The 25,063-nt window shown below is 43.4% G+C and overlaps 1 protein-coding gene across 3 annotated transcripts in view; it reads left to right on the forward strand.

Moving 5' to 3' along the window:
• LOC109900106 (proteasome activator complex subunit 4B) overlaps nucleotides 1–25,063 on the forward strand; it is a 91,485-nt gene that overhangs the window by 22,735 nt on the left and 43,687 nt on the right. For all 3 annotated transcript variants that reach the window (XM_031835174.1, XM_031835172.1, XM_031835173.1), the window contains 13 exons: nucleotides 2,833–2,982; nucleotides 3,879–3,942; nucleotides 4,166–4,240; nucleotides 4,809–4,931; nucleotides 5,217–5,309; nucleotides 9,167–9,432; nucleotides 10,445–10,631; nucleotides 10,782–10,936; nucleotides 16,013–16,163; nucleotides 16,324–16,492; nucleotides 16,701–16,768; nucleotides 17,011–17,226; nucleotides 21,153–21,310. In XM_031835174.1, the coding sequence (XP_031691034.1) occupies nucleotides 2,833–2,982; nucleotides 3,879–3,942; nucleotides 4,166–4,240; nucleotides 4,809–4,931; nucleotides 5,217–5,309; nucleotides 9,167–9,432; nucleotides 10,445–10,631; nucleotides 10,782–10,936; nucleotides 16,013–16,163; nucleotides 16,324–16,492; nucleotides 16,701–16,768; nucleotides 17,011–17,226; nucleotides 21,153–21,310 (1,875 nt within the window). The remainder of the gene's footprint in view (nucleotides 1–2,832; nucleotides 2,983–3,878; nucleotides 3,943–4,165; nucleotides 4,241–4,808; nucleotides 4,932–5,216; nucleotides 5,310–9,166; nucleotides 9,433–10,444; nucleotides 10,632–10,781; nucleotides 10,937–16,012; nucleotides 16,164–16,323; nucleotides 16,493–16,700; nucleotides 16,769–17,010; nucleotides 17,227–21,152; nucleotides 21,311–25,063) is intronic.

Here is a 25,063-nt window from a genome sequence, read left to right on the forward strand (position 1 = left end):
CTCGATGGTGGAGCTGTAGAACGTTTTGAGGATCTGGGGACCCATACCAAATCTTTTCGGTCTCCTGGGGGGGAGAAGGTGTTGTCGTGCCCTCTTCACAACTGTCTTGGTGTGTTTGGACCATGGTAGTTCGTTGGTGATGTGGACACCAAGGAACTTGAAGCTCTCTACCCACTCCATTACAGCCCCGTTGATGTTAATGGGGGCCTGTTAGGCCTGCCTTTTCCTTTAGTCCACAATCAGCTCCTTTGTCTTGTTCACATTGAGGCAGAGGTTGTTGTCCTGGCACCACACTGCCAGGTCTCTGACCTCCTCCCTATAGGCTGTCTCATCATTGTTGGTGATCAGGCACACCACTGTTGTCGTCAGCAAACTTAATGATGGTGTTGGAGTCGCAGTCGTGCGTAAACAGGGAGTACAGTACAGGACGGGACTAAGCACGCACCCGAGAGGGGCACCAGTGTTGAGGATCAGCATGGCAGACGTGTTGTTGCCTACCCTTACCACCTGGGGGTGACCCATCAGGAAGTCCAGGATCCAGTTGCGGAGGGAGGTGTTTAGTCCCAGAGTCCTTAGCTTAGTGATGAGCTTTGTGGACACTATGGTGTTGAACGCTGAGCTGTAGTCGATGAACAGCATTCTCACATAGGTGTTCCTTTTGTCCAGGTGGGAAAGGGCAGTGTGGAGTGCAATTGAGACTGCGTCATCTGTGGATCTGTTGGGGCAGTATGCGATTTGGAGTGGGTCTAGGGTTTCTGGGATGATGCTGTTGATGTGAACCATGACCAGCCTTTCAAAGCACTTCATGGCTACAGACGTGCTACCGGGCGTTAGTCATTTAGGCAGGTAACCTTCGCTTCCCTGTGCACAGGGACTATTGTAACCACTCACAGGCAGGGTGGCAGAGATTTGTGTGTGTGCGCGCGTGCAAGTGTCAAGAAGCTTAGTCACTCAGTTGAGTCCCTAGGTTACTTGCTTCTGTAGTGACTGAGACTTAATCCTATTATCAATCTAATTTTGGCCTGGTAGAGTTTCCTGTTACTGTGAGCAGAGAAGTAGGGATTGAGAGAGGGGTGGAGGAGAGAGAGCCCTTTGGGGCTAGTCGTACTCAGCAGCAGTGAAGTAGGGACTGAGAGAGAGGTAGAGGAGAGAGAGATAAAGCCCTTTGGGCCAGGAGCACTCGGCAGCAGTGAAGTAGGGACCGAGAGAGAGAGCCCTTTGGGGCCAGGAGCACTCAGCAGCAGAGTGGCCTAATGCAAGGCCTGTTAAGGAGTTTAATGAAGATCAATTGCAACTGCAAAGCGATGGGAAGGACATGAGAAGGGAATTGGATAGTAGTACATATTGTTATTTGGGGTTTTCTGGCCATTCAATTGAATTGGAATGTTTAGGTAGAAAGAACTGCAGTTGTTGGCCTATAGCTCCGTTTAAGCCATGCAAAACTGCTCTTCTGCGGTCCAAGTGCTGATGCTGTTGTGTTCACACAAACCTGCTCACGATCTGATTACATTAGCTATACTGATGCTTTTTTATATCAGTAAACGCCAGCTTAACTGCCATTGTTTCATATACACATTTTATTTGATTCCATTGCCATAGCTGCGAAACTAGAAATTATAATATAATTAATCTATTTCTGTCTGCCAACCAATGGTTTGTGGCCATGGTCAAGGCCTACGTGCAGCATTGCTCTTTGCATGTCTAGGAGTAGGATGCTTTGTCGTCAATTATTTATAAAATAGTACATAAATGATTTATTTGATGAATGCCATATGCACATCACACATTGTTTGTCCTTGGCGAGGGGTTAAACAGCTTTATTATGCTAATTTTAGATGCTTGTAGTATTATGGCTGATATACACCACACCAAACTACAGGCCTTTATGATGGCACTATAAATACAGGCCTTTATGATGGCACTATAAATACAGGCCTTTATGATGGCACTATAAATACAGGCCTTTATGATGGCACTATAAATACAGGCCTTTATGATGGCACTATAAATACAGGCCTTTATGATGGCACTATAAATACAGGCCTTTATGATGGCACTATAAATACAGACCTTTATGATGGCACTATAAATACAGGCCTTTATGATGGCACTATAAATACAGGCCTTTATGATGGCACTATAAATACAGGCCTTTATGATGGCACTATAAATACAGGCCTTTATGATGGCACTATAAATACAGGCCTTTATGATGGCACTATAAATACAGGCCTTTATGATGGCACTATAAATACAGGCCTTTATGATGGCACTATAAATACAGGCCTTTATGATGGCACTATAAATACAGGCCTTTATGATGGCACTATAAATACAGGCCTTTATGATGGCACTATAAATACAGGCCTTTATGATGGCACTATAAATACAGGCCTTTATGATGGCACTATAAATACAGGCCTTTATGATGGCACTATAAATACAGGCCTTTATGATGGCACTATAAATACAGGCCTTTATGATGGCACTATAAATACAGGCCTTTATGATGGCACTATAAATACAGGCCTTTATGATGGCACTATAAATACAGGCCTTTATGATGGCACTATAAATACAGGCCTTTATGATGGCACTATAAATACAGGCCTTTATGATGGCACTATAAATACAGGCCTTTATGATGGCACTATAAATACAGGCCTTTATGATGGCACTATAAATACAGGCCTTTATGATGGCACTATAAATACAGGCCTTTATGATGGCACTATAAATACAGGCCTTTATGATGGCACTATAAATACAGGCCTTTATGATGGCACTATAAATACAGGCCTTTGTGATATTTTATTTTATTTTATTCTTCAGGTATTTTCCGGAGTCGGCCACCCAGGAGATGTTGGAGGAGTGGCGTCCACTGCTCTGTCCATTTGACGTGACCATGCAGAGAGCAATAGGATACTTAGAGCTCTTCCTCCCCACCTCCCTACCCCCAGAGCTACACCACAAGGGCTTCAAGTGAGAACACACACCTCTGCCACATAGGGTTGCATAATTACAGAAACTCCCAAAGTGCACAGGTTTTTCAGAAATCCCAGTTGAGGAATTCCCTTCAAGCTTTTTCCCTTCTGATTACAGGAACGTTTCTGTAATATTTTAACCTTATGACATCCCAAAACTTGGATTTAAATCACCATTTCAATTTTATTCTCTTAAAAAAAATATATATATAAACACTGTGTAAATGCCACAGTTGAGATGTGTTGTGTGTGCAGTATGCTTCAGCTATGAGATGTGTTGTGTGTGCAGTATGCTTCAGCTATGAGATGTGTTGTGTGTGCAGTATGCTTCAGCTATGAGATGTGTTGTGTATGCAGTATGCTTCAGCTATGAGATGTGTGTGGGTGTGTGCAGTATGCTTCAGCTATGAGATGTGTGTGGGTGTGTGCAGTATGCTTCAGCTATGAGATGTGTGTGGGTGTGTGCAGTATGCTTCAGCTATGAGGTGTGTGTGTGTGTGTGTGCAGTATGCTTCAGCTATGAGATGTGTGTGGGTGTGTGCAGTATGCTTCAGCTATGAGATGTGTGTGTAGTGCTTCAGCTATGAGATGTGTATGCAGTATGCTTCAGCTATGAGATGTGTTGTGTGTGCAGTATGCTTCAGCTATGAGATGTGTGTGGGTGTGTGCAGTATGCTTCAGCTATGAGGTGTGTGCAGTATGCTTCAGCTATGAGATGTGTGCAGTATGCTTCAGCTATGAGGTGTGTGTGTGTGCAGTATGCTTCAGCTATGAGATGTGTGTGGGTGTGTGCAGTATGCTTCAGCTATGAGATGTGTGTGTAGTATGCTTCAGCTATGAGATGTGTGTGCAGTATGCTTCAGTATGTATGAGAGTTTGTTTTCTGATCACCAGGTTGTGGTTTGATGAGCTCATCAGCTTGTGGGTGGCAGTACAGAACCTTCCAGGTTGGGAGGTGGTAAGTTGGACAATATTCACTTGATTGACATACTGGTGTGTGGTACTATTAGCCCAATGCCAGATCTGTTTGTGCTGTTTTGACAAGTTGGCACAAACAGATCTGGAACCAAGCTATTGTAGTATAGTTTCCAACATTCTTTTTGATAGACAGAACCTTTAACTATTTGCTAGATATTCCTCATTTAAAGTTTTCCTTATTAATTTGTTTTTTTTCCCCACAGCATCTTGTCAACCTGTTTGCCCGCTTGGCCAACGACAACATTGGCTACATTGACTGGGACCCATATATACCCAAGGTATGGACACTCCTCCATCAATAACATCAATAACATTTGTCTCGCTGTGCCTATAGAAACTACCCCATTACTCGACTTCTAGCAGGTCCCAATTCACTCCCTGCCCCTATTCCCTTGGTCTTAACACTTTGATGTTTACTGATCTATAAGGTGTAAGCAATACAGAAATGCATAACGTTGAAGGGTTTGGGCCAAGTGAGTCATTTGGGAGTGTCAAGTGTTTTTGCAACATGCTGAAATCTTACCCTCTGCATTTGACCTGTGACCTTAGTTGTGGTATGCATGTCATAGCAGACCAGACAGTCACTGAAAGTGCTGCCTGTTCGTGGCTGTAACTACTGTATCACAGTTCCCTGTTGGTCTTCCTGGCGTGCAGCATGTCTTTCACCATGTTTTTATATGTTATTGCCCAACATGCCCTAATCTCAAATGTGATGTAATGAAATGGATGAAAATTATTTTAAAAATCCCACAAAAATATGAAATCCTGTGATCAGAAAAAGTAATTGGATGACTGGACAATAAAGTATTCATCATCTTCACATGGATTGCTCCTTTTTGATTCCAGATCTTCACCAGAGTGCTGCGTAGTCTGAACCTCCCGGTGGGGACCAGTCAGATGCTGGTTCCCAGATACCTGACAAACGCCTACGATGTCGTACACGTGGTCCTCTGGGTCTCCGCTTTACTGGTCAGTCACTCTTCACAATCAGTGTTGCTCAATCAATGCTTTTTTATGGCTCTTCAAGTTTATTTCAATGTTTTCACAGTAATCATACAATACAATGATCACAACACAATAATACTCTGGAATAAGTGTAGTGCTGTTCTGTTGGATACTGCTGTTTCCGGTAGACCTCCAGTCATTGGGCTAATGCTAGTTAGCATTGGCTCACGATGGAATGATAGTTGTGTTAATGGAATAATCCATTTTGTTTTTCATCTTGTTAAGCATCTGTTGTTTGTGTGATGGCAGGGAGGCCCCAGTAAACAAGCCCAGGCACAGCTCCGTGGCCTTTTCAACAGCATCACGTCTTTCTTCCACCCATCCAATCACGGACGCTGGCTGGTGAGTCACTGCAACGCTCACTTCTTCAATGTTTACCCAGACGGTCATCTCATTCTCCTAACAAACCTTTCGTTGCACTGGCATACCTGCAGACTCAAATCACAGTCTTAGTGACTAGCTCTTTGAATGTGCCCCACATTCCCCTTCTCCTTGCTCCAGAAGCTTCCCTAGGCCTCCTGGCAGTTCCCTCTCCAACCCTCCAAGCCCAGGGGTTTGTGTACATACCGTTCGTTCAGAAATAATGCCCTGATGACACATAAGAGAGCGGCAGCTGCCAGCAGTACTATAAAAGGTCAGCCAGATATCCGGGGCTCATGCCATTCTTTTCTAGAAACATCCAACCTCCGTCATCATACCAGAGCCTCAGGCTGCAAGCTGTGTCTTCACAGTCATACACAATCCTTTATTTATGGCAGAGTGACTCAGACCTTGGTTCAATTACCGTTACCAATACTTAACCTGGGATTCATTGAGCTTGCTTGATGCAATGGAATAGAATGGTCACAAAAATGCACATCCTGCACTCCAGGCAGACTAAAGCAAACGCTAAAAGTTTTTGAACCCAGGTCTGGAGGTAGTTGTGACCCCGTTATGTTTGTGGTAAACCCCATCAACTTGTGAGATGTTCTCCTGGTTTGTTTTCAGTGTAGGGGAATGGAAACAGACAATCCCACGCTCTTGTGATCTGTGTCCAATATAAAAGTACCATGCATCCTGAGTTGGCTAAAGTAAGATGGTAATGTAGTCCTCATCGCTATAGTGACAGTAATGTACCTGCAATGTAGTAACAGTAATGTACCTGTAATGTAGTCCTCGTCGCTATAGTGCCAGTAATGTAGTCCTCGTCGCTATAGTGACTCTAATGTAGTCCTGAATCTATACTTAGGAAAGTTTCTGTGCAAGTCAGTCTCTCCATGCCCCTTAGTAGCTGTTGGTTTAGTGGCATGGGGAGACGGACACAAGGTCCTGCTGTTCTAAAAGGGTATTGGTTCCCTGACAGGGTATTGGTTCTAAAGCCATTCTGTCCTGACAGGGTATTGGTTCTAAAGCCATGCTGTCCTGACAGGGTATTGGTTCTAAAGCCATGCTGTCCTGACAGGGTATTGGTTCTAAAGACATGCACTCCTGACAGGGTATTGGTTCTAAAGACATGCACTCCTGACAGGGTATTGGTTCTAAAGACATGCACTCCTGACAGGGTATTGGTTCTAAAGACATGCACTCCTGACAGGGTATTGGTTCTAAAGCCATGCACTCCTGACAAAGTATGGGTTCTAAAGCCATGCACTCCTGACAGGGTATTGGTTCTAAAGCGCATGCACTCCTGACAGGGTATTGGTTCTAAAGCGCATGCACTCCTGACAGGGTATTGGTTCTAAAGCCATGCTGTCCTGACAGGGTATTGGTTCTAAAGCCATGCTGTCCTGACAGGGTATTGGTTCTAAAGCCATGCTGTGCTCAATTTCAGTGTACTTACTGAGATGAAATGTAATTTTCCTCAACCCTGGAAGGCACGCTATCACCACACTGTCTGACACCCCTGTGTAACGTACCTGTCTGTCTTTGTCCTCATATCTGCCTCCCGTCCAGCTTCTCTCTAACCCTGTATCTGATCCTCACACCTGTCTCTCTGTCCCTCACATCTGTCTCTCTGTCCCTCATGAGCTTAGATGGTTCTCGAATTAATCTGGTCTCTGCATATAAATACTTAGGGATTACTGGATGATAAACAGCCTTTTAAAATGCATGTTGACGAACTTTGTTAACGGCTAAAAATCAAGCTAGGCTTCCTCTATAGAAACAGGACATGTTTGTCCTCTACAAATAGAAGACACATTGTGCAAAGCTACTTTTATGTCTGTTATAGATTATGGGGATATTATTTACATGCATGCTACGGCATCCATGCTTAAATCGCTGGATGCTACTTATCATTGTTCGCTTAGGTTTATTACAGATGCTAGTTACAGAACTCACTATTGAATTTTATATCAAAATGTGGGTTGGACTTCGATGTCCATGAGACGAGAACAACATGCTCTCGTGTTTGTCTATAAAGCACTTCTGAATAAACTACCTTCTTATTTATCATCACTCATCAATATTAGAATTCGTAAAACCAGGTCTCAAACATGGATTACACTTGAGGCCCATGCGGTTTCCACAGAGTTGGGTATGGCTGCCTTTTCCTGTTACGCTCCTTGCCTGTGGAATAGCCTGCAGACTAAACTGAAACTTGGGACTCTTGTCGCCCATTTTAAACATTTATTGGAGGATTTTTATTCTTGTATTGCTTGTAACGGTTTTGGGTAATGCAAGTTCTTCTGCTGTTAGGGGAGTAACCTGTTAGGGGAATAACCTGTTAGGGGAGTAACCTGTTAGGGGAATAACCTGTTAGGGGAATAACCTGTTAGGGGAATAACCTGTTAGGGGAATAACCTGTTAGGGGAATAACCTGTTAGGGGAATAACCTGTTAGGGGAGTAACCTGTTAGGGGAGTAACCTGTTAGGGGAATAACCTGTTAGGGGAGTAACCTGTTAGGGGAGTAACCTGTTAGGGGAGTAACCTGTTAGGGGAGTAACCTGTTAGGGGAGTAACCTGTTAGGGGAGTAACCTGTTAGGGGAATAACCTGTTAGGTGAGTAACCTGTTAGGGGAGTAACCTGTTAGGGGAATAACCTGTTAGTAGAATAACCTGTTAGGGGAATAACCTGTTAGGGGAGTAACCTGTTAGGGGAGTAACCTGTTAGGGGAGTAACCTGTTAGGGGAGTAACCTGTTAGGGGAGTAACCTGTTAGGGGAATAACCTGTTAGGGGAATAACCTGTTAGGGGAATAACCTGTTAGGGGAGTAACCTGTTAGGGGAATAACCTGTTAGGGGAGTAACCTGTTAGGGGAGTAACCTGTTAGGGGAGTAACCTGTTAGGGGAATTACCTGTTAGGGGAGTAACCTGTTAGGGGAATATCCTGTTAGGGGAGTAACCTGTTAGGGGAGTAACCTGTTAGGGGAGTAACCTGTTAGGGGAGTAACCTGTTAGGGGAATAACCTGTTAGGGGAGTAACCTGTTAGGGGAGTAACCTGTCAGGGGAATAACCTGTCAGGGGAATAACCTGTTAGGGGAATAACCTGTTAGGGGAATAACCTGTTAGGGGAATAACCTGTTAGGGGAATAACCTGTTAGGGGAATAACCTGTTAGGGGAATAACCTGTTAGGGGAATAACCTGTTAGGGGAATAACCTGTTAGGGGAATAACCTGTTAGGGGAATAACCTGTTAGGGGAGTAACCTGTTAGGGGAATAACCTGTTAGGGGAGTAACCTGTTAGGGGAGTAACCTGTTAGGGGAGTAACCTGTTAGGGGAGTAACCTGTTAGGGGAGTAACCTGTTAGGGGAGTAACCTGTTAGGGGAGTAACCTGTTAGGGGAGTAACCTGTTAGGGGAGTAACCTGTTAGGGGAGTAACCTGTTAGGGGAGTAACCTGTTAGGGGAGTAACCTGTTAGGGGAGTAACCTGTTAGGGGAGTAACCTGTTAGGGGAATAACCTGTTAGGGGAGTAACCTGTTAGGGAAATAACCTGTTAGTAGAATAACCTGTGTGTAAATGTAATCTGTTGCTGTATTTGTTGTGTTATCTGTGATTGTTTTGTTTGTCTTGTGTAGTTTCTTAATCATTGTACCTAAACTGTATGTGTAAACATGTATACGCAAGGCCCAGCAGTAAAAGAGACCTTGGTCTCAGTCTGTGTTCCTTGTTGAAATAAGGTAAAATAATGTCATCACACCTGTCTCTCGAGTCCTCACCTATCTCATGTACTGATACTGGTCTCTCTAGTCCTCACACCTATCTCTGTCCCCAGATGAAGTTGATGAAGCTGCTGCAGCGCCTCCCGGCCAGCGTGGTAAGACGGCTCCACCGGGAGCGCTACCGGAAGCCCACGTGGCTCACTCCGGTACCGGACAGCCACAAGTTGACGGAGGCAGACATCACGGCGTTCGTGGAGAGTATGATGCAGCCGGTGCTGCTGGCCATGTTCAGTAAGACGGGCAGTCTGGATGCTGCTCAGGCCCTGCAGAACCTGGCCCTCATGAGACCTGAACTTGTCATACCACCAGTGCTGGAAAAGTGAGTGAAATCAAGCAGTCAGTCAGAAGTGAATGGGCAGTGTTTCCTCTGTCGTTGTTTAGGTGGGGCGATGTAGCCAAAATCCCAGTAGTTCTGTAGATCTGTTGTTTTAGGGTTGGGCGATGTAGCCAAAATATCATATCACAATATTCTTTTGACAGTATGGTGGTATTTTACATTGGTGTAAAGTACTTAAGTAAAAATGATTTGAAGTACTACTCAAGTAATTTTTTGGGGTATCTGTACTTTACTATTTATATTTTTTGACAACTTTTACTTTTACTTCAATACATGATGCACTTTTTACTCCCAAAATGTTCCCACAACCAAAAGTACTTGTTACATTTTGAATGCTAAGCAGGACAGGGAGATGATCCAATTCACACACCTATCAAGATTACATTATTGGTCATACCTACTGCCTCTGATCTGGCAGACCCAGTAAACACAAATGCTTCGTTAGTAAATTATTTCTGACTGATGGAGTGTGCCCCTAAATTTTAAAGACAGGAAAATGGTTCCTTCCGGTTTGCTTGATATAGGGAATTAGAAATGATTTATACTTTTACTTTTGATACTTAAATATATTTAAACCAAATACTTTTAGACTTTCACTCAAGTAGTATTTTAGTGGGTGACTTTCACTTTGACTTGGGTCATTTTCTATTAAGGTATCTTTACTTTTACTCAAGTATGACAATTGGGTACTTTTCCCACCACTGGTATTTTATGTTTATGAAAAATCTAAGTGAATCATTTTCTAAGCAGTGAATGACCCTAGGATGGCAAGTGAATCCTAAGTGGCTATAGCAGGCTTTCTCCATGCTGATGGATTTCTCCTCAACCAAGCTAGGACAAACCTGACAGCAAAGTAATCCCATAAGTTGAACTTTTTATTTATTATATTGTTATAGACTATTAAAAAGATCCGTACCGGCATGTGGATCCAAACCAGTATACCTTAAGATAGGATATATGGCCCAGCACTAATTTATCTAGTCTTCCTCTGTAGAACCTACCCTGCTATGGAGACCCTGACAGAACCCCACCAGCTGACTGCCACCCTGAGCTGTATGATCGGCGTGGCTCGCAGCCTGGTGTCTGGGGGGCAGCGCTTCCCTGAGGGCCCCACACACATGTTGCCCCTCCTCATGAGGGCTCTGCCCGGTGTTGACCCCAATGACTTCAGCAAGTGCATGGTGGGTAATAGAGTTCATAGATAATAAGCTCTTGTAGGCCTCCCACCCTCCTCCTACACTGGGGTTGCTTGGGTAAAGATAGTGTCATCAATTTGGAAGTTGTTTCTGTGTGTGTTGCAAGGCTAAGTGTGCTCTCCCTCCTTTCTGCAGATAACATTCCAATTCATTGCTACGTTTGTTACTCTTGTGCCTTTGGTGGACTGTTCCTCTGCTGTTCATGAAAGGAGCGATCTGACAGCGGTGGAGAGAGAGATGTGCTCAGCCTCGGCAGAGTTTGAGGACTTTGTTCTTCAGTTCATGGACAGGTATGAGTATGGAGGAAGTCAATATAGGACTCAGGTAGGGTTGCAAAGGATTGGAAACCTTACGGTATATTTCCGGGATTTTCCATGGGAAGTTAAGAACTTTGCTTAAATTCATCAATAAAGTTAGCTTATAACAGTGAACCTTGTTTTGTGGGATACGCATACGGCAATTCAAGGTCTTGTGGCACATTTTGGTTAAACTATCCCCAATTCAATGGAATTGCAACCCTTTGCATGCACAGTGCATTCTTCCATCACGTGCAGCTGATTCTCAAGATCTTGCACACTAATGAGATGCTATTGAGCCCACACTACTACACTGAGCCAAGGACTACATGCTTTCTGGTAAGTTTTGATTACAGTACTAGGTGGGGTGAATATATTTTATGACATATGATGTTTTTGTTAAGAAGAAAATAGTAGCCTACATCAAAGTGTGTTTAAATTATTTCTAACTTAACAATTTATGATAGTTGTGATACATTTATGATACATGTTTCACTAAAACATTTATCTTACAAAGGAGTTGTTTAATCTAACTGGTTAACTATTGATCTGTACATGGAATTGTATATATTTTTTTTACAATATATTTTCTTATCTTTACAGAAAAATGCCACAGGCACTATCTGATGTGTGGAGATATTTCACTGCAGCTAATGTAGAAGGAAAAGCGGTGTACATTTGCAAATACAGAATCATCTGGCCAATTTTAGAAAGTTCCCTCAGCACTCACAACAAGCAACCTCTGACAATAGTCCTTCTACTTCTATTCGAGGTGAAAATGATGAATCAGACACCTTATCGATAGCAACAGCTCATGGTCGTCCTGGAATCAGACGTTTTTTGACTCAATGGAGGAACGTAGTCAGAGAAATGCTGATGAATGTCTTGCTCAATCTGTGTATGCAACTGGTTCACGTCTGATGCTCAGAGGCAATCACCCCTCCAACCAGACATGCTTTATCTACTGATTTGCTGGATGCAGAGTTCAAGTGAAGGTCAAGCAAATCATAGAGAAAGCAAACTGTATTCCAATCATCTCTAATGGGTGGTTGAATGTTTGTGGGCAAGGAATAATTAACTACATCATCTCCACCCCTCAACCAGTATTCTACAAGAGTACAGACACAGGGGACAACACGCACACACCGGTCTCTACATTGCAGATGAGCTGAAGGCAGTCATCAATGACCTTGGACCACAGAAGGTATTTGCACTGGTGACAGACAATGCAGCGAACATGAAGGCTGCTTGGTCTAAAGTGTTTGGTCTAAAGTCCTACCTTCACATCACACCCATTGGCTGTGCTGCTCATGCATTGAATTTGCTCCTCAAGGACATCATGGCACTGAAGATAATGGATACACTCTACAAGAGAGCCAAGGAAATGGTAGGTATGTGAAGGGTCATCAAGTTATAGCAGCAATCTACCTCACCAAGCAAAGTGAGAAGAATAAGAGCACCACATTGAAGCTTCCCAGCAACACCCGTTGGGATGGTGTTATCATCATGTTTGACAGTCTCCTGGAGGGGAAGGAGTCTCCAAGAAATGGCCATATCACAGTCTGCCGATATGGATAGCTCTATCAAGAGGATCCTCCTGGATGATGTATTTTGGGAGAGAGTGGTAAGCAGCCTGAAACTCCTGAAACCTATAGCAGTAGCCATTGCACGGATTGAGGGAGACAATGCCATCCTGTCTGACATTCAGACTCTGCTTGCAGATGTAAGAGAATAAATTCGTACTGCCCTGCCCACTTCACTGTTGCTCCAAGCAGAGGAAAATGCAGTTCTGAAATACATCAAAAAGCATGAAGACTTCTGCCTGAAGCCCAAACACGCTGCAGCATACATGTTGGACCCCAAGTATACTGGCAAGAGCATCCTGTCTGGTGCAGAGATCAACCAAGCCTATGGTGTCATCACTACCGTGTCTCGCCACCTTGGCCTGGATGAGGGCAAGGTTCTTGGCAGTCTGTCGAAGTAACTGGTCCTTGTTTGGGAACACAATCACCAAAGCACGCAACAGGCTGACCAATACAAGGGTTGAAAAATTGGTGGCCATCTGGGCAAATTGAGGCTTTTGAGCCTGACAACGAGCCACCCTCAACAAGCTTGGAAAGTGACAGTGAAGATGAGGCCTCAGTCTGATGTTCAAGAGGTGGACATTGAGGAGGTCCAGGGAGAAGACATGGAAGCCTGAGAAGAAGACAACCAAAGCTTTAGTTTCTAGACTATTATTTTACAGATGTATGTTGAAAATGGTTTTGGGAGATGCAATGGATCATTCAATATCCCTTTCTTTTGTTGTTCAGTGAAATCATCCCATGTGAAGAGTCAACTAATTTAATTAAAGTTCAAATCATTACTAAATGTATTTTTTTTTCTATTGGAAGGATTTAGTAATTTGCAATTGTCTACTTATGGTCAGGTAAAATGGTATTGTTTCGGTCTCCATATGATATGGTAAATATATCCAATGCAACAAACATCTACATTTAAACGGTATTAATATAAATTTGCATATATTTCTGTTAATTCCCATATACAACTCAGCAAAAAAAGAAATGTCCTCTCACTGTCAACTGTGTTTATTTTCAGCAAATTTAACATGTGTAAATATTTGTATGAACATAACAAGACTCAACAACTGAGACATAAACTGAACAAGTTCCACAGACATGTGACTAACAGAAATGAAAGAATGTGTCCCTGATGAAAGGGGAGGTCAAAATCAAAAGTAACAGTCAGTATCTGGTGTGGCCACCAGCTGCATTAAGTACTGCAGTGTATCTCCTCATGGACTGCACCATATTTGCCAGTTCTTGCTGGCAAGAACCAAGGCACCTGCAAGTTCCCGGACATTTCTGGGGGGAATGGCCCTAGCCCTCACCCTCCGATCCAACAGGTCCCGGACATGATCAATGGGATTGAGATCCAGGCTCTTTGCTGGCCATAGCAGAACACGTGACATTCTTGTCTTGCAGGAAATCATGCACAGAATGAGCAGTATGGCGCTGGTGGCATTGTCATGCTGGAGGGTCATGTCAGGATGAGCCTGCAGGAAGGGTACCACATGAGGAAGGAGGATGGCGTCCCTGTAACACACATCATTGAGATTGCCTACAATGACAACAAGCTCAGTCCGATGATGCTGTGAGACACCGCCCCAGACCATGACGGACCCTCCATTTCCAAATCGACCCGGCTCCAGAGTACAGGCCTCGGTGTAACTCTCATTCGACGATAAACGCGAATCCCACCATCACTCCTGGTGAGACAAAACCATGACTAGTCAGTCCTGTCTGGTCCAGCGATGGTGGGTTATGCCCATAGGTGACATTGTTGCCGTTGATGTCTGGTGAGGACCTGCCTTACAACAGGCCTACAAGCCCTCAGTCCAGCCTTTCTCAGCCTATTGCGGACAGTCTGAGCACTGATGGAGGGATTGTGCGTTGCTGGTGTAACTCGGGCAGTTGTTGTTGCCATCCTGTACCTGTCCCACTGGTGTGATGTTCAGATGTACAGATCCTGTGCAGATGTTGTTACACATGGTCTGCCACTGCGAGGACGATCAATTGTCCGTCCTGTCTCCCTGTAGCGCTGTCTTAGGCGTCTCACAGTACGGACATTGCAATTTATTGACTTGGCCACATCTGCAGTCCTCATGCCTCCTTGCAGCATGCCTAAGGCGCATACACGCAGATGAGCAGGGACCCTGGGCATCTTTCTTTGGTGTTTTTTCAGAGTCAGTAGAAAGGACTCTTTAGTGTCCTAAGTTTTCATAATTGTGACCTTAATTGCCTACCATCTGTAAGCTGTTAGTATATTAACGACCGTTCCACAGGTGCATGTTCATTAATTGTTTATGGTTCATTGAACAAGCATGGGAAACAGTGTTTAAACCCTTTACAATGAAGATCTGTGAAGTTATTTGGATTTTTACTAATAATCTTTGAAAGACAGGGTCCTGAAAAAGGGATGTTTCTTTTTTTTGCTGAGTTCATTTCCCATATATTCCCATTTCCAGCTCTGAATATTCCACAAAATGTGCAAACCTAGTGTGCGTGTGCGGGGGTGTCTGAGGTCTGGTCTGGTCTGCGCTAAGAAGAAATGGGATTCTTGAAAATAATGTTTTAGGATTTCTTCTTGGAAATGTACTTGGCTAACAAACATTTAACTATAGCAAGAAAACGAATTAAACCCGCATTATCTAGCTAGCTAGTTAACAATATATTACAATATTCTAGAAGTGTTAAATAGCTAGTGTTAGCGCATCAATTCTCAAAGAAGAACTTGGCTGATGTTAACGTCGTTAGCTATGTTGGCTATAATGTTGTTACACGTTAGGTAGCTAACGTAGCTACCCTATTTACCGGTTTCCCAGTCCCTCTACCACCGCCTCTCCTATCATGGACGACACCTTCTCCAGCTGGTCCATATGATTGGTCTCTCAGCTCCCTTCTTTTTAGCAGCCCACTTGATGTCAGACCACTATTTTTTATGGCGGCGTCACTGTCCCTTGCCATACCCCCGTCGACAGACACTGTCCCTTGCCATACCCCCGTCGGCAGACACTGTCCCTTGCCATACCCGCGTCGGCAGACACTGTCCCTTGCCATACCCCCGTCGGCAGACACTGTCCCTTGCCATACCCCCGTCGGCAGACACTGTCCCTTGCCTTTCCTTGGTTATCCATTTTAGTTTTTGATATAGCTAGTCTGATGGCTATAATGTGTGAACAAATTACGTTTGTTTTTGTTTATGAAGGGTTCGCAAGCCAACTACAAAAAAAATATTGAGACATGGTGCAGATAAATGTAATAAAATATCGCTTTATTATAGTGGGCCAAATCCTATCATCCCTGTCACATCGGCTTATTTATTGGTTTCAAACACGTCACTAATGTCAATGCAACATAAGAAGATATTTATTAAGTTCATAAGAAAACATTGAATTCCTAAGAACATTTTGACCAATTGAACTTATGAGTTATCTTATGAACTTCTTCTTTTTTTCCCCTTAAACTTCTTACATTTTTTGTAAGTAATGTTTTGTGAATATGCCCCCAGGTGTTTTGCCCTGATAGACAGCAGTACTCTAGAGCAGACCAGAGAGGAGACCGAGACCGAGAAGATGACCCATCTGGAGAGCCTGGTGGAGCTGGGACTATCTTCTACCTTCAGCACCATCCTCACACAGTGCTCTATAGACATCTTCAAGGTAGGCCACAACTCACTGTACACCTACGCCTTTCTCACTGTGTGTGTCCTTTAAAGTACCACCATGTGGAAAAGGTCAAGGGGTCTGAATACTTTCCTGACGCCACTGTATATGCATGTGATGATGTGAATATATCCTTTGGTTCATTTGTGTTGTTCAGGTGGCTCTGGAGAAGGTCTTCATCTTTGCCACCACCAACATCTTTGAGACTCGTGTGGCTGGCAGGATGGTGGCTGACATGTGCAGAGCAGCCTCCAAGGTTCACCCTGCACAGTCTTTGAAGCTTTTGGTACCACACTGCTGCAATGCCATAAACCAGCTCACTGTCAGTAAGTGCTCACTAAGCTGGACATGTGTTCTGGATGTGTTCTGTTGGAGTGGAGGGCTATAAAACCAATCTGGATTTGGTCTTAATTTGAGACTGTTGTTGATTCTGATATGGTGGGGTTAGAGTTGGGGAGAAGTGGGAATCAATGGATCGTTGTTCTGTGTTGGTCTCGGAGTATCTCACTCTGTTTCTTGGTTGTTGATTTCCAGATGAGGAGGTGTTGAGTGAGGAGGAACTGGATAAGGAGTTACTATGGAACCTTCAGCTACTGTCAGAGGTGAGGTCATCATCCTGCATCCATACTGACTGAAACATTCCCTTGTTCCCTTCACCTCTCAGTAGACTTGACACCAAACAGGAAAACACTTTTGAAATGGGGGAGTTACTTACCTAAAGCTAATTTTTTATTTTCTGTTGCAAATGTTTTCAAACGTCTTCCTTTGTGTGCCTTAATGAAGGTGGGCCTGTATGTTCTCTCCTAACCCTCCTTCCCTCCTGTTGTCTCCTTGTCCTCCCCAGGTGACTCGTGTGGACGGGGACAAGATCCTCCCCTACAGCACCCAGCTGGTTCAGATCCTGCAGCTGACCCTCCACCTGAAGTGTAAACAGGGCTACACCCTGGCCTGTAACCTGCTGCATCATATCCTGAGGTCTACAGCTCTCATCTACCCCACAGAGTACTGCAGTGTACCAGGAAGCTTTCAGCAGCCCACACAGGACTACCTGCCCATCAAGGTACGTACAGGGTTAGAGGTACTAAGTTTGGTGTTAGGGGTTTGTAGAGGTTGGTGTTAGGGGTTGGTGTTAGGGGTTCTATAGCTCTCACCTTAGGGGTTCTATAGCTCTTAGGGGTTCTATAGCTCTCACCTTCCCCACAGAGAACTGCAGTGTACCAGGTGGCTTTCAACAGCCCATACAGGACTACCTGTACCTTCAAACATCAGCTATCTGAGCAGCTAACCGATCGCTGCAGCTGTACATAGTCTATTGGTATATAGCCCACCCATTTTCACCTACCTCATCCCCATACTGTTTTTATTTATTTACTTTTCTGCTCTTTTGCACACCAATATCTCTACCTGTACATGACCATCTGATCATTTATCACTCCAGTGTTAATCTGCAAAATTGTATTCATTCGCCTACCTCCTCATGCCTTTTGCACACAATGTATATAGACTCCCCCTTTTTTTTTTTTTTTTCTACTGTGTTATTGACTTGTTAATTGTTTACTCCATGTGTAACTCTGTGTTGTCTGTTCACACTGCTATGCTTTATCTTGGCCAGGTCGCAGTTGCAAATGAGAACTTGTTCTCAACTAGCCTACCTGGTTAAATAAAGGTGAAATAAAAAAATAAAATAAAAAACCTACCTACCCACAAGGTATCAAGTTCAGAACTTTACTTTTAGTTGTACATTCTCTAAATTGCTGCTTACCAAATTTCTACAACATTCTCTTTAGTGCGAATAACTTTTTATAACCCAGACAGACCCCAAACAATGACGATTGTAGAGTGCTTCTGTCCATTTCTATCACAAATTGTTACTTTTATTACTTTTTACGTGATCTCTTCCTGATTGGTCTGATCACTCACCAGCCACTCAGGACCTTGTGATAGAAAGTGTGTAGGATGTTCACTCATGGCTCGACAATGTAGAGGAAAAACAGGTCAATTCTAGAGGGTGCAACAAAATTTGTCAAAACATTAGTTTTCTTGGCCCTATGTCATTATAAATCACATTGAATTAATCTTAATATACTTGTACTTGACATTGTTGATGAAATAAAAACGTTAATTTGCTGTGACTATAGCTAGTTTAGAGACTCTGCTGCTTTTGGTTGAATCTCTTCCATATTTTGCGTTGGGAGGTGGTACCATTTGGAGGTGTTTCCGCTGGTTGGACCAATCAAAATAAACTTGATCCTCTCGTCATTTAATCTCTATATCCTTGACTTTCTTTGGCTATATTGGCGATAAATCTACATTGAGAGGGGCTGTTTCTATTGCGATTAGAGGGAAAGACCCATACACCATGAAAACAGGATCTGATTGTCTTAGTGGAGGGTGAATATTGGAATTCGTCTGCTAATTTTGTAAATAAATATATATTTAGTCCCTGTTTTGTATTCTGCGGATGTCATTTAGAAAAATGCCATGTTTTCACTCACAAACCTGCAGCCACTAGTTAGCTTGTCAGTTGGTGTTGGAAGTTAGCGCTATTCTGCCACGAAGCAACGCCACAGAGTTCTATGAAGCAGAGACGACATTCCTTCTATACATGCTACATTCTCAAAGTAAATCATCTAACTTTTGAACCATATATTCTTTTCATTTTATACCTTTATTTAACTAGGCAAGTCAGTTAAGAACACATTCTTATTTTCAATGATGGCCTAGGAACAGTGGGTTAACTACCTGTTCAGGGGCAGAAATATATGGTAGAGGCATGGGGTTTGGAATATTGTTTTTCGGGCGCAATTCTCTGTTGAATGGATATTTTGAATGAATGAATAGTTGTATAGGTGAACACCCTATAGTGTGTCAAAGGAACCATGTCAGACTAGTAAAGAGGTCCAGGGCATAACATGCCTCTACCCTGTTAACCCATCAGACAGTTACACAACTCTCCTCTCTTTCTCCCTCCTGTTTCTCCGGCTTCCCGCAACCCTCCTCCTGTCCGCATAGTAAATGAGAAGGGCCCATGGAGATAGATTGAGGGTACACCTCCCATCTTTGCCTATAGGAAGTCCCTTTACATGTTGATATACCTCCATGGTGCCACTCATGCCATGACAGGATTTTGTGACAAGTGCGCCTTCTATCCCTCTCTATGGAAGGTCCTTGAGAGGGATTTCATCTCAGGAGAGGCATGATCTCTCCTTTCTCCCGAAGTGTGCAATTGTTCACTTCCCTTCATCGAAAGGAAATAACTGCTCTTAAGAGAATCTGTCCTCACCTCCTGACCTCAACCCCTCTTTCATCAAATACACTATCCATCTGTCTCCCCTGTATCAACACATCATTCTCCTCTCCTCCATCAAACACCTTCCAAAGCCTTCTTCTTTCTTCTGAGAACCATTAACTTCCAACATAACCCAGTCTCTTTCATTTCCTATCTCAATGTTCAAAGTTTAGCACATCCCAACAGGGGCCTAGTTACAGTTTTGACTTAAATCACCTTGAAAATCTTAAAATGGCTGGCTAGCAATGATCAACAACGAACTTATCAAAGCTTGAATAATTTTTAAAAGAATGTGCAAATATTGTACAACCCAGGTGTGCAAAGCTCGTAGTCTTACCCAAAAAGACTCACAGCTGTAATCGCTGGCAAAGGTGATTCTCTAGCATGTATCGATCCAGTTTCCAAGTGCCTTTTGATGGTGTAGGAAACTGTACTCACTGACACCTTGGCTTTCTTTGCAATTTCTCTAAAGGAAAGACCTACACTTTTAAGGGTTTTAAATGGTCGGTCTGTCTGCCTTTGTTAATTGCCTTTTTCTCACCATTTTCATAGCAATATACTACTTCCTGCAGTACAATACTGTCCAAATAATGCTTAAGAGGTTGTAGTAACAGTCTGTTCCAACACTGCTGTTCCAACACTTTTATACAGTGTCGTGGTAATTTCCTGTATTACTAAGTGAAAAGAGAGTTTACAAACCACACACAAGTCAGAGTTATACTTTAAACTTCATATTTTAATAATATGAGCTTCACCATAGCCCCTTGACTCTCAGATCAATTCATTGTCTATAAATGAATTCTGAGAGTGCTTACAAAATAATACTTTTATAGCCAAGATACACCCCTCTCAACTCACAATGACGAACCACAGATCTTAGAAACTTCACAAATGGCCTTGTGCCTGAAAGAGGAGTATCCCATAGCCAGATAGCGTTAGCTATAAATTATCGTTCAGTTTGCTCTCTAAGACGAGGTTCTACTTCTCATTCTTGGTACTTCCTATTACCAAAACATTACCCCATCCAATGGCATATATCAATTTTCAATTCTAGATACACCCATCTCAAATACACTCCCTCCTGGACAAGCTCACAGAGGGGAGTGACTGGCACACAGGCATTGTGGAGCCCTTCACATGGTTTAACTGATACATTGGAAGACACGATTCAATTCTGACTTCTCCCTTTCTGATATTCTGCATATTACCAGACAGATAAAAGACAAGCCTGACCTCTCCCCTCTCTGGGCCCCAAGTGACTTTTTCCACATAAGCATATAATGAAAGTAGATAAAACATCTTATTTATCAATGTTACCTAACTAATTCTGATTCTGCTACGACAACAGACAGAGGGTTTGTAAGTAATCAACCAAAGTTTTGAGGCTTAATTTACTTCCAAGTTGTTAACCCATTACTTGTTCCCTGAAAAGGCCTTTTTTTGTAACTCATTATACATTATTTTTCAGTTTTTAGTAACCTAGATTCTAAAAAAAAAATATATATGTATATATATATATATATAATTTTTTACCTCTGGCAGTTTACTGCTTACCTTTACCATTTTCAGGTTATTCACTGGACTTAAACTGCTTAAATTTCAATAAAAACTGGAAATAATGGGGGTGTTCAAAAACTTTTGACCGGTAGTGTATATATTATTATATATTGATCTCAACCTTCTCCCCCTCTGTCCAGGACTGGGGTCGTCCGGGGGACCTGTGGAACCTTCACATCCAGTGGCATGTCCCCAGTGTGGAGGAGACCAGATTTGTGTTCTATGTTCTGGACCTGATCTTACAGCCAGAGCTGCTGCGACTGCAGAGATACGCCCAGGGGGAACGGGACATGACCAGGTGAGGGGGGACAGACTGTGTGAAGGCAGTAAGAGGGTCCTATTCATCAGTTATCAAACAGAAGAAAACAGACTGTAAGACTACCTAAACTTGTCCAATAAGAAACACACATTTTTGTTTTAATTTGCGAAACGTGTTGCTACGATATGCCCTAATGAATAGTTAGGACCCAGGGGGTTGCCAGGTGAAGGCACATTAAACAGAGCACGACAAGTCTGGAGCAGACGGGTGCAGGTGTAAGGATAGGATACTGTACATCAGTGGTCACCAACCGGTCATCGTGATCTCCCAAGGCATTCCTAGTCAATCACCAAACATTTATGTAGAAAATCCAATGATAAAGGCATAAAGGCTTGAGCTTCTTTTATGTTGGTTATGTTTGTGTGTTGCTCTGTTGACGGTAGGTGCTCCTGATTCAGAAGCCCTGCTGCACCTGGTAGGCAAAGTGTTGCCATTTTCAACCATTTAATTTCTCTGAAATGACAAACTCCGCCTACCCAGCAGACCTGGAGATCTGTGGCTAAATCAAGTGTGCTTACTGCTCTGGCCAATCGAATAGCTCAAATGCCTACCTACAGCTTCCATGACCCCGGCTACAGCATGGTTTGATACAGGCCTACATGAGATTTAATAACTTTTAAAACTATGACCAGAGGGAGACTGTCAAAGAGCTGCTGTTTTTGTGAGTGACTTTATTCATCACTGTCAACACTGTATTTAGTCAACACTAAAAGTACAAAACATAGTACAATACATAAAATGCGCTTCTCTCTACTTCTACTTCGTGCTGCATCTGCAATGAATTACTAGTCAAGTGTATCTATAGCCCTGCGTTTGAATTATTAACAGCTGCTCGTTGTCTATTTTAATATAGAGGAATATATTTCTCTGGTCATAGGTGAGAGGCTGCTGCTCTCTCACTCCCTTCGCTGAGACGAATGCCGTGTTCAAAACAATGGGGATTCTTTTGAACGGCCATCCAAGTCAGAAACTCTGGCATCTTTCTAAGGCTCTGACTTTCTGACCTGAAGATCACTGACGCCATTATTTGATCTGTTGTCTTGAAAGCACCATGACCATCAGATGCCAGTACCATCAGTCCTGTAAAATAAAAAAGCGAATTATTTCAATTTATGCTCAGCTGTGCCTCGCTTAAGGTACACCAAATGATCTAGTTTGTTATCAAAGCTTGAGTTTTGAAATACATTGCTCAAAAAAATTAAGGGAACACTTAAACAACACAATGTAACTCCAAGTCAATCACACTTCTGTGAAATCAAACTGTCCACTTAGGAAGCAACACGGATTGACAATAAATTTCACATGCTGTTGTGCAAATGGAATAGACAACAGGTGGAAATTATAGGCAATTAGCAAGATACCCCCAATAAAGGAGTGGTTCTGCAGGTGGTGACTACAGACCACTTCTCAGTTCCTATGCTTCCTGGCTGATGTTTTGGTCACTTTTGAATGCTGACGGTGCTTTCACTTGTGGGTGAAATTATATACATGATTTGGTAACACAAGAGAAAGATACAAATATGGGTTCATTTCTTGTTCTGGTAAAATGCATTGTCTATTGTATATGGCAGGAAGCAGATAAAGGCCGTGAGGGTATGGGGTAGCTGAGAAACATTCCTGGACCAGCTGTATATACAAAGATCAGAGGGATAGAAAAAGGAGGGGGTCAGACAAAGGACCAACTGATGGCTTACAGACAATAATCACATCACAGGGGATACACAAGTCTATTTGATCTTAGATAACCATATGAAGAGAAGGTGACCAGGGCAGCTGAACACAATAAAAACTAGAGATGAAAGACACACACCAAAAGGGACACTTGGAGTTAATTACAGGGTCTAAAACACAGGATACAGGAAGAGGGACGTATATTATCTTTAGGTCAAAGCAAAGGTCTGGTCATCATTGTAAACTGGCCGAAAGCAGATGTGGGCGTTACTGGGCTGAACAAGCAGGATTGGGATGTAACTGTATTTGCATTGGGGGATGAACTGATAATGTATGTGTGGGTATAAAATGAAGAGTGAGAGCTCTGGAAAGGTGTGTGTTCCGCGGACCGCTCCGGCTTGAGATACCTTGATATTAAAAGCCTATTGATTTTTACAAAGTTCTTGAGTGCGTCATATTTGAGCCGATTTGCCACTACACACTCTAGTGGTAGCATGAGACGGAGTCTACAACCCACACAAGTGGCTCAGGTAGTGCAGCTCATCCAGGATGGCACATCAATGCGAGCTGTGGCAAGAAGGTTTGCTGTGTCTGTCAGCGTAGTGTCCAGAGCATGGAGGCACTACCAGGAGACAGGCCAGTACATCAGGAGACGTGGAGGAGGCCGTAGAAGGGCAACAACCCAGCAGCAGGACCGCTACCTCCGCCTTTGTGCAAGGAGGAGCACTGCCAGAGCCCTGAAAAATGATCTCCAGCAGGCCACAAATGTGCATGTGTCTGCTCAAACGGTCAGAAACAGACTCCATAAGGGTGGTATGAGGGCCCGACATCCACAGGTGGGGGTTGTGCTTACAGCCCAACACCGTGCAGGACGTTTCGCATTTGCCAGAGAACACCAAGATTGACAAATTTGCCACTGGCGCCCTGTGCTCTTCACAGATGAAAGCAGGTTCACACTGAGCACGTGACAGTCTGGAGACGCCGTGGAGAACGTTCTGCTGCCTGCAACATCCTCCAGCATGACCGGTTTGTGGTGGGTCAGTCATGGTGTGGGGTGGCATTTCTTTGGGGGGCCGCACAGCCCTCCATGTGCTCGCCAGAGGTAGCCTGACTGCCATTAGGTACCGAGATGAGATCCTCAGGCCCCTTGTGAGACCATATGCTGGTGCGGTTGGCCCTGGGTTCCTCCTAATGCAAGACAATGCTAGACCTCATGTGGCTGGAGTGTGTCAGCAGTTCCTGCAAGAGGAAGGCATTGATGCTATGGACTGGCCCACCCGTTCCCCAGACCTGAATCCAATTGAGCACATCTGGGACATCATGTCTCGCTCCATCCACCAACAGACCTAATAGTGTCTGCACCACAGACTGTCCAGGAGTTGGCGGATGCTTTTGTCCAGGTCTGTGAGGAGATCCCTCAGGAGACCATCCGCCACCTCATCAGGAGCATGCCCAGGCGTTGTAGGGAGGTCATACAGGCACGTGGAGGCCACACACACTACTGAACCTCATTTTGACTTGTTTTAAGGACATTACATCAAAGTTCGATCAGCCTGTAGTGTGGTTTTCCACTTTAATTTTGAGTGTGACTCCAAATCCAGACCTCCATGGGTTGATAAATTTGATTTCCATTGATAATTTTTGTGTGATTTTGTTGTCAGCACATTCAACTATGTAAAGAAAAAAGTATTTAATAAGATTATTTCATTCATTCAGATCTAGGATGTGTTATTTTAGTGTTCCCTTAATTTTTTTGAGCAGTGTATAACATGGTCTGAGAAGAACAATATTGTCAGGCCAGCCACGTAGCCATTATGTTGTGATAATGTATTAGGCCTCCTGCACAAACCTCATTCATACACAAAAAAAAGTCATGTTTAAAAATCATTCTGAGTGCTATATCTTGGCTTGCTTTGTGACTGCAAAAGTGCTCTTCACTAATCTAAGAACAAACTAGTGTCCTGTTGTCCCACGTGTGCCATTTTCTTCCTGACAAGGTGGTTTAGGTGGTTTCACTCTGTTTCAAACGTGTTCTTCCCACTTAACACAACTCCGTTCTGC

Source organism: Oncorhynchus kisutch, linkage group LG11, assembly GCF_002021735.2.
Source record: "Oncorhynchus kisutch isolate 150728-3 linkage group LG11, Okis_V2, whole genome shotgun sequence".
NCBI classification, from domain to species: Eukaryota; Metazoa; Chordata; class Actinopteri; order Salmoniformes; family Salmonidae; genus Oncorhynchus; species Oncorhynchus kisutch.